This window comes from Aythya marila (genome assembly GCF_965140915.1).
Source record: "Aythya marila genome assembly, chromosome: 1".
Lineage (NCBI taxonomy): Eukaryota > Metazoa > Chordata > Aves > Anseriformes > Anatidae > Aythya > Aythya marila.
Window position 1 is genome coordinate 151,221,596 of NC_139042.1, and position 14,986 is coordinate 151,236,581.

At 39.3% G+C, this 14,986-nt stretch overlaps 1 protein-coding gene across 2 annotated transcripts in view; it reads right to left on the bottom strand.

Annotated features, from left to right (window-relative positions):
• The window catches only part of LARGE1 (LARGE xylosyl- and glucuronyltransferase 1), a 282,370-nt gene that overhangs the window by 123,753 nt on the left and 143,631 nt on the right, over nt 1–14,986 (bottom strand). For both annotated transcript variants that reach the window (XM_082763070.1, XM_082763071.1), the window contains one exon: nt 5,721–5,844. In XM_082763070.1, the coding sequence (XP_082619196.1) occupies nt 5,721–5,844 (124 nt within the window). The remainder of the gene's footprint in view (nt 1–5,720; nt 5,845–14,986) is intronic.

Here is a 14,986-nt window from a genome sequence, read left to right on the forward strand (position 1 = left end):
ATGTAAATAGGCACTGTGTTTCACATCCTGTACTGCATTAATAACAATTAGAGCTTGCATGTGAAGTGGAAAATAAAGGAAGAAAAGTAATGTATGTCTGCTTTGTAACTTTGTGTGTCTGCCCCTGGGGCATATAATGAACTACTTAACAGATTAACAATCATGCAGTGCCCTTGAACCATACAAAATCTGCATGCTGTGTAATGAAAATATAGTCTAACTACTCTAGTCAGTGATAGCTAGTAGCCAGTCACTAGTGCTGTGAAAATAAATTGTTATGGATGACTGCTTCTGCAACATCCAGTGCAACTGCCTGACAAGGAAAACGGTGGGACACAGGAGGCTGCTGGCCAGTTTTGTTATTCAAGGCTTTCTCAACGCTGTTATCATTGCTGTTGCCTCTGTAGTTGATGTGACTGACACTAAACTAATAACCTGTTCATCAGATATCTCACATCCTCCCAATTGTCAGTCAAGTCCTTAGCGCCTATGTTCAGCAGGTGGTATCTGAAGTTCTGTAGGAAGTGCTTTCTTGAACACATTTCCAAAATTGATCTATGGCAATGTATGATATGTGCAGCCCCACCAGTGCTATCATTCATTGGAAAAGCTTTCCTGGTAACAAAAAATGTCACGGTATTTGATTTGCTTTTGGTGTCATTTGTTGCACAGACGCTATGAACAGAGCATATGTTAAAAAAAAAAGCTAACTTGTTATTGGGATATTGGCTTAGGGTAACTCTTTCATGGACAATCCAGTTTCTCAAACAGGACACTTGGCTGCTATTTGGACAGTGTCGGGAGCTCCACTTTAAGGGGCATTGCAGTTGTATCTTAGTTGGATTGGGTGAGACTCCCTAACAAACACTGTTCTGTCCAATTTTTATAATCCAGCTGTTGTCCTACATGACCACTCCTGTACATGCCTGATCCATCACTATAGATCACCTTAACCTACATACAAAACATTTCCTAACTATCTAAAGTATGTACAAAAGATCGCTGTCCTACATGATCATTTTTATACATGTAGGAACTGTTCTGATTGAATAATTACAAGCTTTTTACCCTTGTACAATTGATGAATTTTCCAACAGGAACTGCCTGAGAATCTCTGAGACCACCAGATTCTCCATCCAGGATGTTAATCAACACATTTAAGCACACAAATTGGTGTAGGCACAGCAGGGACTGCCTGGGGAATCTCAAGAACTGTCAGAAATTCCCACTGGGAGAGCTCCGGTTACAATCTGTCAAATACTTTTGCAGATGGCCAGCAGTTCAGTCAATTGACTAGTTTCAGTTTGGTCTGCTATCTCAAACCAGCCCATTATCTCATCTGTGCAGGTGATACCCAAGAGTTCCTGGACCACCAGAGGAATAAACAACTTAAGTGGACTGGGTATGCACACAGACAGCCTTGAGATCCAGCGACACTACTTTTACAATTAAATAATTATTTTTCATACTTAAATGAAGTCTTTGCCTCTCTGTCTGACCAAACGATGTCAACATCTGACCTTCACAGTTCAGATGGCAAGAAAATGGAACTTCTAAGACACAACTCATTTCATGCTTAAGTAAATGCCTTAAGTTAGGTAATACTTATTCCACACATTATTCCAGCTTGAATTTCCTCTCTGGATCATGCATCTTACTGTGATTGAATTTATGGACTACTCCAACATTTCAGGTATGAAATCACCTGAGGCAGCATCTGTACTGAGATTTGTAGTCTACTGTTTCTGGGAACAATAAATGTTGGAGTATTGTCCATATGTGCAGAAAACTGAAAAGCTTTTCACATTTCGCTTTCAGATCAAACATTCATCTGTTGCAAAAACCTAATCAACACCCCTACCTTCCAGTTCACAGATCAACTGCAGCCCTTTTGTGAGCCCAACTATTTAAAGGACGTGTCTTTTCTGCTTTACCAGTGATGACGAGACTACATTTATCTGGGCAATCAACATTCACACACAGCAGAGCAGACAACTGCTCCTTCTACCTTCTGCTTCCCTCAGTTCACCTGATGTTGTCAGCAGTCTGTCAGGCAACATCTGGAAAAACAAACCTGCCTCATCTATATTCCACACATCACATACTCAGTACTGCTTTATCAGCTGCTCCTTCTGCTCTGGGCCAGTACTGATCACATTGGGTTTAATGCCTGTACTTCCATGTGAATGAACTGGCATGAGATTCCACATCAAATAATGAAGTGCTAGTGCTATGTGCTAGTGTGTGCACATCTTTAATGGTTAGCTCTGGACTTTCTTCATGTGAGACTGAACTGAAAAAATACAATAACCTGCAGCACAATATTTGCAAGCCACAGCTGTAATGGGTCCTTTAGATCAACGTTTCACAGGTATATATTTTTCTTTTATTTAATGTTCAAAGAAGATAATTTTCCATTTCTAGTTATTTGGTGAGAGGCAGTGCTATAACAGCTACATCTACTGCATTAGGACCAAAGCTGAATGACAGGGCTGATGTGAGCATATAAAGTGAATCTACAATGCCAAGTCACTTTCCAGTTTGAAATCAGAGCCGTATGTGGCTATGTGGATGTGGAAGTGTTACACATGTGGGCCATACCGAGTAGAAAAATCACAAACTCTGCAGCAGCTATGAAATGTCTCTATTACTGTTGCCATTACCAGCTCTCCACTCTTCAGGGATGCTTACTGCTAATTACTAACTGCAGGTAGCATGTTTAGTTAATGGGAGACAGTTGCAATGCCAGTACAGTCCACAATATAGACGGCTTCTGAGGTGAGGAAGATCTTTTAAACACAGGTCTCCCTTGTGGTTACTGGTAAGGCAATGAGAAGACTCACCAAATTATTTTGGAGGAGGTTACAAGAGTCCTACTAGAACTTGCAGTTACAATCATAAAAATGACAGTTTGGAATAAATATATCTGCCTAGCTCCCATCTCAACTGTGTCTGACCATTCTCCTGGAAATGCTGTTGCTTTGGTTCAGCTCCACAGCCAGGTCTCCTCCTCTTCTGCTGCATCCCCTATCATGTGCCTCAAAGACATCGCTGTGGGTATGTTCTCCTGTGATTTATGCCCCTTTTAAGTAGGCTGGTGTTAGTTTGGCAGCACCTACCTCCACGGAGAGAATGAACGTAGGCTTTATGTGCTGCAGGATAAATATGAACAGCTGTATCATCTTGCAAAAAGGAAAAATAAGTCTTCTCTAAATTTTAAAAGGAGTATCTGACATGGTTAATTCACGGCAGCATACAAAGTGCTATGTTTGTTTGCCAGCACTAGAAAATCTGGGATACTCAGTGGTACCTTGTCTTCCGTTTCTTGCTATGAGGCATCCAGCTCTCCTCTAGAACCTGAGAGGAAACATCAACTACTACAGAGCCTTATTTCCTCTACTTTCCTTCAGGATACTGGTTGTTCTTACTCTAAACTAAACAGTGTGCCTTTAAGAGCTGCAGATGTTAAGAAACATTTCCAAATATTTCTGTCTCCAAATTTTGCCTTTTAAAAAATTAATACTCTAGTGGATTGTGTTGCCTGAATTCAAAATAGCTACTTGAAAGCAAACAAGCATTCATACTATTTATGGGGGATCTAACATTATGTGCTCCCTTCCACTGGCTGAGCAGAAGCAGGACTTTTCCTAGAACTAAAGGGCTTAAGCTAACATGCCCCGCTCCTGCTGCATTAGGAAGCAAGGGGCTGGAAGCTCATACTTGACCCAAGGGAAGAAAAACAAACAAACATGAAATGAAATGTTTTCTGTAGCAGTGAAAATGTACTCCAAAACAATGAAACAGTGGTGAATGAAAGCTAAGCAGAAACTTCTCAAGCTATTGTTCAGTATAAACCTCTTAAACATCAGCAATTAGTATTGATTACAGGTTTAAAAAAGCACTATGGAGGGCCTTTCAAACTGAGATTTGGTATATACTGCAACAGTGGATTCATAGATCACTTCAGAGAAAGGTAGAAAAGTAAAACATTCCAGAATAAGCTCTACATTTTCCTAACACTGGACTGCATAATGTAGCTCCCAAGAGTGCATGTCAAAAACATGAACCCAAAACAATCATTAAATCCTCTCTAGAGGTTATGTAGGAAACAAAAGAGATGAGCTCCCACAGCTGCCTTTAAACAGCTCCTTAAACAGTTTTTTGCTAAAACTTGCTGCATGATCTGGATATGAGCCAGTATTACTCCTGGATTTTTAAAAATCCTTTTTAAAAAAAAAATCCTGCTGTCCATCACATTCATCTATGCTGTGTACTATTTTATAGAGTGTTTTTTGAGTATTGAATTCAGGGAAATTGCTTAGTATGCTCTGAGCAAGAATGGTTGACCAGTAAGGTTGTATTTATGTGTCATTACTCACATCCAGTAAGAAAGTGGTTTCCAAATCTAAAGCCTATGGATTATATGCAAGACAGTCCAGTGTTGCCTTAGGTTGCCAGCCACACAAAAATTAAAGTGAAGAGGAAGGCACAAAACAAGGCTTTACTCTACAGCATCTTATCTGCACAATGTTGTTGCCTATAAATCAGTAAGTTGGGGATCACTGATGTAAACTCTCTTGGTTATTATTTACTTAGCTGGATTGGACCATACCCAAATGACCAGAAGGAAAACATTAAGAGGCTTGTCTTGCCCCGCTGAGAGGCTAATTATGTACTGTAATTTCCTACAATTTACAGAAAAGTACATGTAATATAGATATGTTCAAGACTAACAAGAACAAACCTCCTCCTTACTATGAAGCTATAAAGAACAAAAGGGAGATCTCTAGCTAATTAGGTTAATACCTGATATAGCTTCATATGGAAGAACCAATAAATAAATAAAAATAGCTAGAAAGAAAATATTTTACTTCAGGATAATTTTTCCCTTTTCCACCTCTTTCTGTAACATTTTGTATTCAAGATTCTACAACTTGGTGTGCTTTGAATTTACCCCCTAATTAGCATAGCAATTTTCTAAATTTTCTTTTTGACTTGTTTTGGGGCGTAGTTCAGAACAGTCTGGTAAGTCATACAAATGATTGCCACACACTCCAAATGTTAAAATCTGAATTCTTCTGTCTACATCCACAGCTAAAAAACATGTAGCTTAATCTCAGTGCTGCGTCTCTGTAATCTAATTTAAACTTTTCAACTCTGTGAGAAGATAATTACTTCATGCCTTGAGTAAGTCAATTTTTCCCCCATCGGAACACTGCTTTCTTCAGTCATTTCTTTTGAAAGGGCATCCAGATAAAAAAGGGTAGTTATTTCAAAGTTTAATATTGATACCTCTTCAGAGTACATGTACTTACATTGTTACACACCCATGCTTGAGAAATGCAAGGAGATTGATTGTTTCTGATAACAGACTTGGGCTTATTAAACAAGATACTTGTGATTCCTCCATTGGTTTCCTAAGCATCCTTAGGAAAACATAATGTGGTCAGATGCAATGCAACCCAGAAAAACAGAATCCTCTTGAGAGCAGGTAAAATTCTAAGCTGCTACAAAATATATACCATTAGAAGAAAAACTTCACTGGTTTTAGCAAATCAGTCTCTTCTAGTTAAGTGCAACTGAGATTACAATCATGTGGGTTAGGGTTATTTTTAGCCAGGACTAATGCTATTCTCCTTCAATCCCCAGTCCAGACAGATGAATAGAAAAGGGTGACATGAAACCAGAAGTGCATGAGTAACATTTGTGCTTGTCTTTACCTTGAGCTCATCTGCATCATAGAAGTCTATGCGCACAGCAGGGACCATCCACGTCTGGAACAGAGTTGCAAGGATCTGTTTGGCAATTGCATCCGCGATGAGGTGAAAGTGGAGTGGGTTTCGCCTGATATGAGAAGGGAGAAAAATATGTTGGTCCAAAGGTTTGTAATTTCTGTTGTAGAAGGACAACATCATAGCTTACAAAGTTTTATGCATGTCTAAGGTTGCAAGATAAAGCGTACATCATGTCTGGTGAAGTACTGCTCTGTTGCCAAAATGCTGAGGCACTTACAATTTGAATGAACAATAATAGAAATACTGGATCAGTTTTTGGGTGGTTGTAAATAAATACACTTCCTTTGACTTCAGTGGAATGTAAAGATTTATGACAGCTGAGGATCTGATCCCTACTACTACAAGACCCTTAAAAGAAAGCCAAGTTAACCCCTCTTTGAGCCATGGGTTGTGAAAGTGATTGCTTTCAGTTCTAAGTCAACATGGTAATTTATCTCTATGTTAAAAATAGTTTTCTGTAGAGCAATAGGGGTGGAGCGGAAGGTGAAAAAATAATCACCTGAATGAGATAACGTTCCAGACTATTGAGTTTACATGCATCATTTCTACAAAGCGAACTTGGGGTATCAACAGCTGTCCCACATGAAACCAGATGTTTCAAGTGAGTGCCTTCTAGGTACTGGAATAATGAATAGACTGGAAATTGCAAATTTCCCCACGTCCTTGTTCCTAAAAGGGTGACAGGGTTCAAGAAAAGCAGGAACAAAGAAAATATATTACTCTCAGACACTAGTTTGGGTTCGTCTCTGTAATTTCAGGACTAGGCCTAAGTCAAAAGGAGGGTCACAAAGATGATCAGAACACCACTCCCACTAAGAAAGGCTGAGAGATCAGGCGTTGTTCAGCCTGGAGCTGGGAAGATCTTACTGAAGCTTTTCAATACTTAAAGGGGGCTTATAAGAAAGATGGAGAGAGAGTTTTGCAAGGTCTTGTAGTGATATAACAAGGGCTGATAGTTTTTAACTGAAAGAGGGTACATTTACGTAAGGTATAAGGAAAAAATTCTTCACCATGAGAGTGGTGAGACACTGGAACAGGTTGCCAGGGAAGTTGTGAATGCCCCATCCCTGGAAGTGTTCAAGATGAGATTGGACAGGGCTTTGGGCAACCTGAACTAGTGAGAGATTTACAGGGAGGTTGGACTAGATAATATTTAAAGGTCCCTTCCAACACAAACCATTCCATGATTCCATGAAAAGCTTCAAAGCCAGGATGAGTGAAGCCAGTATCAACAAGATTGGCAATGTCTGACAGTATACAGACTTTTCTACAGTAATCTGAATGTTGACATTACAAATACCATGTTTAAATTCCTTAACCTTGCTTCTCTCTTTGAGGGACAGTAAGCAACAATCTGATCTTTACTCAGCTTCTGTGGTAGAAGTATGAAACCCTGCTAGTGGAAGTGAGTCATGATTTGTAGTCGTCCATGTTTATCGCTAACTTAGCAACTTCCACTGTAAGCAGAGAAGGACAGAGTTTGCAAAAGCCACCAAGATGACAGATGGTCCATTTAGTCTTTAGGATTGGTTCAACCTTTCTTTGATCCCAAGGGCAGACTATTGGAGTCTCATTACTGTGAAATTTATAAAGGTAAATGGGTGTACTTGTCAAATGATATTTTTCATCTAAAAAAGAGGACCATTTCATTTCAGATGCTGGTTAAGGTGGAGTATGACTGATGCTACTACATTCTGCCGTGTGAATGAGAAGTGAAGAAATCTATGTTAGTTCAGGCCAACACATTTCCATTATACTTTTGGGCTTAATCCAAAAGATGAAGGTTATTTCTTTCTCCATTTCCTGCCTTAATGAAGAATATGTGCCTTTCTCTTTAATGCTACTTTCCTCTGCTTTGATGAGTAATATCGTTTTTCACTCGACAAAGTCCACAAGAAAACCTGAAAATACACATAATGGTTCATAGTATCATAACACCTCTCAGCAGAAAAAAGAGACTGTAGTAATAAGCAATGTATGGCTGGATTTTGCAGCATTAGAAATAGTGCACATAAAATCCAACCAAATATCCAGTAATCTCAGTGAAGTTGTTCTATTGGTTTCAAGGGGACTGTGGATCAAATTATATGCTTATAGGAGAAGCAGAAAAAGGGCTGGTAAGAAGCCTTATATATGAGTTAATCATGATGGCAGAATAAACCCATGACTGATCTGAGTTTAACAATATCCAAAACACTAAGCCACAACATGCTTTCCAAAAGGACAAAGGTCTTTTAATCTCCTGTGTGCCCTGCAGTAAGCAGGGGAAAGGGAAAAGTTGTAGGTTGCCAGCTGTGGAGGGTCCCATTACCAAGCCAAAGGGATCACAGCAATTATATCTGCTTCGCCAGCCCAGCAGGAGAGAAGACCACATCCTGGCTCATGCAGATTCCGCAGTAACCAGGCACCTTGCCAAGAAAAAATCAGGAAATAGCAGTGATCAGGAAATGTATTTCATTAGCAGAGAAAAGGTCAAGAGAAACAAAGGTGCAAAATCAGTGGATCTAGGTATTGGCAATGCAGTATTTCAAGGCAAAGAGGCATAGACTGTCAACACACACATTCTATACAGGTCCGTCTGCTTAGCAGGGGCTGAGTCTGGTATCTGGTAGGACTATTTCCCAGCTGGTGTTCTTCAGTAATCTTGCTTCTTTTTTTTTTTTTTTTTTCCAGGGTCATTTATCTATATATTGCAAAGTAGAACCAGAAGAGTAAAATCAGTTAAAAAACAAGAAAGCTACATCTTCTTTCAAACCGTCATTTAGTTAAATGGAATTGGTATAAAATATTTGAAGATAAAACACACTACTTGAAAAGAAAAAATCCGATACAAAGATGCTCAGATGTTCAGTAGCAGTTTACACTTATCTGAATGACCTAGACTGTATGAAACTTAAATGGGAACAAGTGGGTGACATTTTCTTTAGTTCAGCTCCTACTGGGAAAAAGAAGAAAGGAGTCGTTGTACTCTGACACAGAAATCTCTTTCAAGTCGTTAGCCTCATGGTAAAGATTCAGCTGGAAGGAAAGTATGTGTCAGAGGCAAAGCAGAGGATTATCACTTACAGAAATGTATCCCCAAAACAGAATAGTGACCTGCTGACATCTACAACTGTATGTGCATCAGCCACAGAAAATTTTATTCCAGATGAGATTTTAGTTATGTGAAAAGGGTTGTTTGAGGTTTGTGGTGCTAGAAGGCAACAGAGCACAGGCTGAAATGTGCAAGATCTTCTGAAGGTAACCATACTAGCATACACACAGATGACATCTTTTACCTGTTCTGGGGTCTGCATTTGCAAAGCCCAAAAAGAAATGGATTGCTTCAAAGTGTTTATGAAACAAGTGCAGAAGCTTGAAGATCAATCATCATCCATTGTAAAAGATACAGAAGAGAGTCTATAAGATGAGAAATTTTTCTCAAGAGATATGAGAATGCTATCTTTCCTCTTAATTATTTGCCAACTTGATTGAATCACCAGTGACAATCATGGGAATCAAGAAGGACTTCGCTGAAAGATACATTTCATTAGCCTTAGATGTTTTGCTATACCATTTGGTGCTACTGAAAGCTATTTCCTTCTTTGGATAGGTCTTTTTTCCAGGACAGAGACATTTTGGTATACAAGGTTTATAAAAGTGAAATTAAACAGTATTGCTCCTACGACTAGTTAAGAGATAGCCATATGGAGAGGTACATGCATTTAGCAGCTACAGTTTAAGAAGATTGGGAAAAGAAGGGGGAGATAACCAAGTCTCTCAAAAAAAAGCTCGAGAGTCCATTGCTTGGGTACAAGGGAAGGTGGTATGCCTGTTGAAGAAGTTTAATGAGCAGATGAAGACACTGAGGTTTGCTAGAGGAAACTGAGTTGCATAAAAATATGCAACTCATATGATGAGTTGCATAAATATGATGCTGTAGTTAAAGAAACTGCTGTGAAGGTAGATCAAGTTATGGAAAGGACTTTTATGCTGTGGTTTCCTGCAATGGCAGGGCAGTTAAAGGGATGACCCAATGGTTTCCTTCCATTTCTCTGAAACTTGGGACTTCTTTCTTGGATTGGAGAGAACCTGGAATGAAGTCTCAGAACGAGTAATGACCAACACAAACGTCCTCTTCTCTCACTCACAATGTGAGCTGAACTTCCTTTGCCTTTCCCTTTGCTGACCAACTCAAAGCACAGCTAAATATGATATATACCATACAACTCATTCTCCACCGGGCATGTCATGAAAACAAAAAAATCACACACAGTAGAAGCTGGTTTTATCTTGTACTGCTATGAAGCACTATACTGTGAATGGTGACAGCAATTGAATACTATAGGTCAATATGTGGCATTTTTGATACATTTCTGCTACAAAATTATTAGGTTTTAAAAAATTCTCAGTTTACATGTATATTTGTATGCTCGGAATTCAAGGTTTCCAGTATCCTGGCTTTCAGAGCAGACAGCCCTTCAGCTCTGATCTCCCAGTTTTCCAGTTTCCTCACTATAGAAACAGATACAGAAATGACCAGGGAGTTTCTCCTCAATATCCAGACATCACTTAATCTCTTTGATCTCAGAGAGTGTAAATATCTGAATTTTTACCAAATACAACCTTTCGCTGTTTCTGGTACATGGAAAATGCTTAATGCAGAAGAAAGATCTTTAAAAATATGGGTATTTCCCTGCAAGTGGAAACCCAAGGTTTTAATTGCTCTACTTAGAGAACTGTAAATCCTCGTATATTAAATTATTTCTGCTTACCTTAAGGCCAGAATACTACCTGGTAGTGTAAACTACATATGAACAGCTCACATTTCTTTACCTAAATTGCTTTCTTCAAAAGTGAATGAAAAGAGATTCTGCCCAACATTTTCAAGCATGGATGCTTAAATACAGGCAGTTATACCTAAATATAGGAGCTTAAAAGAATGCTTTTATTTTCAGAATTGCTGAGGTCCTATAACATTTAGTAAAATGAAAATAATTCAATAACTTGAAAAATCAGGACCTTTAGGAACCTATCCTGAGATACTCATTTCCATATATATATATATCTCACGATGTCTTATTTTTACATTTTAAAACTTCTCGTTCCTCATCACAGTTTTGATCTGCTTGCTCAAGCATTGTGGACCATTCTTTTAGAATAGCCAGTGCCACAGAATTAAATACAAAAACCTATCATTGAAAAAGGGAGTAGTGAACCAAGACTCACTCTTCCCTTCTGTATTATTCCATAGCTCAATTGTTAGCAATTCAAAAAGCAGCTGCTTGGTTGTATGGTCTCTTTCTGTAACAGAGGATTTTTTTTTTTCTAAGAATATAAAAAGGCCAGTAGCCCAGGGGGTTTATTTCCAAAACCTATACTTTATTAAGAGAAGCACAACAAGGTAATACCTTTTATATCTGTAACAAATGGTTACAAGAACTTCAAACAGAAATTATAAAAGGCAGCTTGGGATTTTTTTTTTATTTTTTTTTCTAATGCCCATATGACGATCCATATGGGAAGAATTTCAATGTGGAAATCATTAAAGATTTTTCAAGCCCTTTCACATCCAGTATTGATTAAAATGCTCCCCAAACTATTGGAGAGATCTTAAGATGCATGAGCTGCCTCATTTATGGATTGTCTTGTTTTGTGTTAACTTACAGGAATCACTTTGGAAATTAATAAGAGATTTCATGGACAGATTTCTTTAAACATTGCTTTCTCCATTATTCTTCCATTGTTAGGACAGCTAGAAATATAAAATGAAACATGTATTTTTGATGCATTTACATGCATCAGAGAAAACAGTTCATACATTACAGTTTTTGCCAGAAAAATCTCCCATAAAATAGACTGACGTGTTAGAAAAGTGGGAAATGATGACAAAGGTTTTAGATTCTCAGATTAACTCCATTAAGGCAAAGTGGTCTCCATGGAATACAGTCATTAGATTACATAAGCTTTAATTACCAGCCGGTGTTGACTTGTGACTCTTACTTGGAAATTATATGTCATCTTTTTTATTTAATTTAGATTTTCTTTTGGTTTATCTTACTCTACTTGTTCTAAGAAAAAAAAACAAAAAACACAGATTATTATTCTTGCAGCTATTTATAACACAGTTTAAAGTCCTAATAATAAAAATACTTAGACATATGCTTTACTTCAAAGTTGTAGGCAGCCTTCTTAAGGGCTACTTTGAGAAGTATCTGATGTTATACTATGAGCTCACATCTCCATTGAGGTGTGAGTTTTGAGAATGGAGGAAAATGTTAAGGGAAGGGAAACGCAAAGGGGAAGGGGCTAGGGGAAAGGGAGAGGAGAGGAGAGGAGAGGAGAGGAGAGGAGAGGAGAGGAGAGGAGAGGAGAGGAGAGGAGAGGAGAGGAGAGGAGAGGAGAGGAGAGGAGAGGAGAGGAGAGGAGAGGAGAGGAGAGGAGAGGAGAGGAGAGGAGAGGAGAGGAGAGGAGAGGAGAGGAGAGGAGAGGAGAGGAGAGGAGAGGAGAGGAGAGGAGAGGAGAGGAGAGGAGAGGAGAGGAGAAAAACACTCTGCTGACACACACAGATGTCTATATACAAGGGAGTTCATTGGCAAGGCAGTATTAACTGAGACAGAAGAGAAGGTAATTTCTTACAGATCCTCTGGCTGACCTAGCTGCCAGCAACATGTTGTGTAATTTTGGCCTTTCTTTGTTCCCAAATGAAACATGGTGTTTAGCATGTCTTTGGAAAAGATAAGAGTACATTTAAAATAATTCCAGCTCTTAGTGAAGTTAAGAATTACCTAAGTAGAGACGGCAATGATCTTTGCAATGTGAAACTATAACCTCTGGGCTGTTTCCGTGACACTCTAAGCTTTACATTTTTCAGAAATTAAGTAAAACATTGAAAAGGACCACTGTACCAGCAGCTGCAGAATTTTCAAGGAGAGTTGTTAGCCACAGGACACTGCATCACATTTGAAAACTAAATACATTCCCAAAGCATTTCCATTACATTTTGCCCAGCTGACCCAACATCTTTAGTAGTGTTTAGTCTTTTGCTTCGGAAAAACTAAACTTACGTTGCACTTAGAAAATATTGATAAGAGCTTGGCTGTGTTAAACTGGCTGAGAGAGAGTATTTTTCACCCTTGCAGCAGATTTATAAAATCCGTCATAATTAGGAACTAGATGCCCCAGAGAGGTAAGCAGGAAAGTTGCAGACTAGGACTAAGCGCTCATTCTACATGCCTCCCTCTGTGCGGCAGTGCCAATGCATATTTATCAGAGTCTGCAAACTCTGCACTATCGCAGTTCTGCTGAGTGCCCCCATGAGAACAGACTGTCAGTTATGTCAAACTGGGTGTTAAAAGCTGCTGGGATTTTGTGGCTTGAACATACGTTTTCTGAAGACAAAACTGGAATCAAGCTCCTTTTCCACTGGGAGCGAAATGCATTTTTGAACGACGGTGTTCTTATAGGGAATTAACCATACTGCCCCTTCCCCCTCCTCTTCCCACTCTCTGGAACTCAAAGACAGTTATAGTTTCCCAAATGGCTTGAACAAATAGTTTGCCTATGTCTCATGATATATATGGTATGACTAGAATCAGAAACTTGCCTTTTTAGACCTGGCAGAGGAAGACCTGGGGAGAGCTGAAATGTTCAATATGCAGGATTTGCTGTACATTCATGGTAGAGAGTAGACAGCACAGTCTGTCTACAGAAACTCCTGTAGTTTTTATTCTTAATGACCCAGCACCCCTGCTGTCTTGTGTCTCTCTATCTAGCACTCTAGCTCAAAGCTGGGGCTGCAACAAATACGTTAGTACGCAGGGGAGGGATGATTACACTGACATGGCTCCCTTTTCTCGGAATTTCTGCACTACAGGAGTAGGGATTCCCTACAGAAGCAGGGAATTGAGGCATCCCTTCTTGTATTAAAATACAGAGATACTCAGTTAAAACATGCTTTAAATAGTAAACTGGAAGGAAATGCCAGTAAGAGCAGGCAGGACATCTCTGTGAATCCCCGACAGATTCACTGCAATCAGTGCTCTTACAACGGATACCAAATGAAGGGCAGCAGGAAAAGGAGATGAAGTGTCGTTGCTTTGAGGGGCCAGTTGCTTAATCACTGGAGTGCATTCAGGGTGTTGCAGAGCAGGACTGAGGTGCAGTGGTTCAGCTGCCCAAGGAGAACCCACACTGTGCCTGCCCGTAACAACAGCTGTGTTTGCTACACGAGCATCTTTCAGTTCTGCAATACTCTCCCTATCTCTCTTCTTACAGGCAAATTCTGCACCTGCCACATCAGGTTCTGTCAAACCCTGATAACCAGAAACTCTGAACAAGGGAAAAAAAATCTCTTTGACAATATGTTTAGAAGCGTTTTTGTTCTGTTCTTGCAAAACTATATCTAAAATTAAATGTGGTGATCCTATAGGCAAAGGACCAGTAGCCTAACTTTAGTTTACAGGATAGAACAAGCAAACTTCTGTGCCAGTGGAAACACAGTTCTTTCAAATACCTATTCTCCTTGTTTTATTGGACAATGCCAAGTAGGACAAATTCCCTGCTACAAATTTTACGGTTAGAAAAAGAGACATTTCCATGCCTCTTTTCACTGATGACCTTCGAGTCAGATGGTGAATCTGCTATTGATGTCATGAAGATCCCACCATCTGAACTAAAAGCCTCGGACTCTCCTAACTCATTCCTCCTAATGCAGTATCATGACCTGTCTCCATCTTCCTTTCCTACAATTAAACAGATCCTAGCAACTAAAGTAAAACTCTCTAGTCACGGTAACCTTTCAAATGAATACCAGTCTCCAGGATAACACTGTTTGCACATGGCAACCAATGCAAGGAATATTCATTTACACTTAAAAGCAATTTTCAGCTGAGTTTGTTGTTCGTTTGTTGTTTATTCTCCAGTCCTCTTCGCCACTTCAAAGAAATAGACACAAGAAAGGAGACTTTCTGAGGCATGGTCCTCTGCTATGTAGCCACAGCATCAACAGAAGTCTAATCATTTGCCTGCATTTTCTAGAAGATCAGGAAGAATTGTCAAAGAAGCTGTATTTCTTCTCTGAGAACATCTTTCCTTCCAAGTGGGCCATTTAACACCCATTGAGAAAAACTAGTTCTGGGTAGGAATGCACTCAGATTTGTCTTTCAGTATATTTTGAGCAAACAAGTGAGATAGGTTATCTTGAAAGTTGT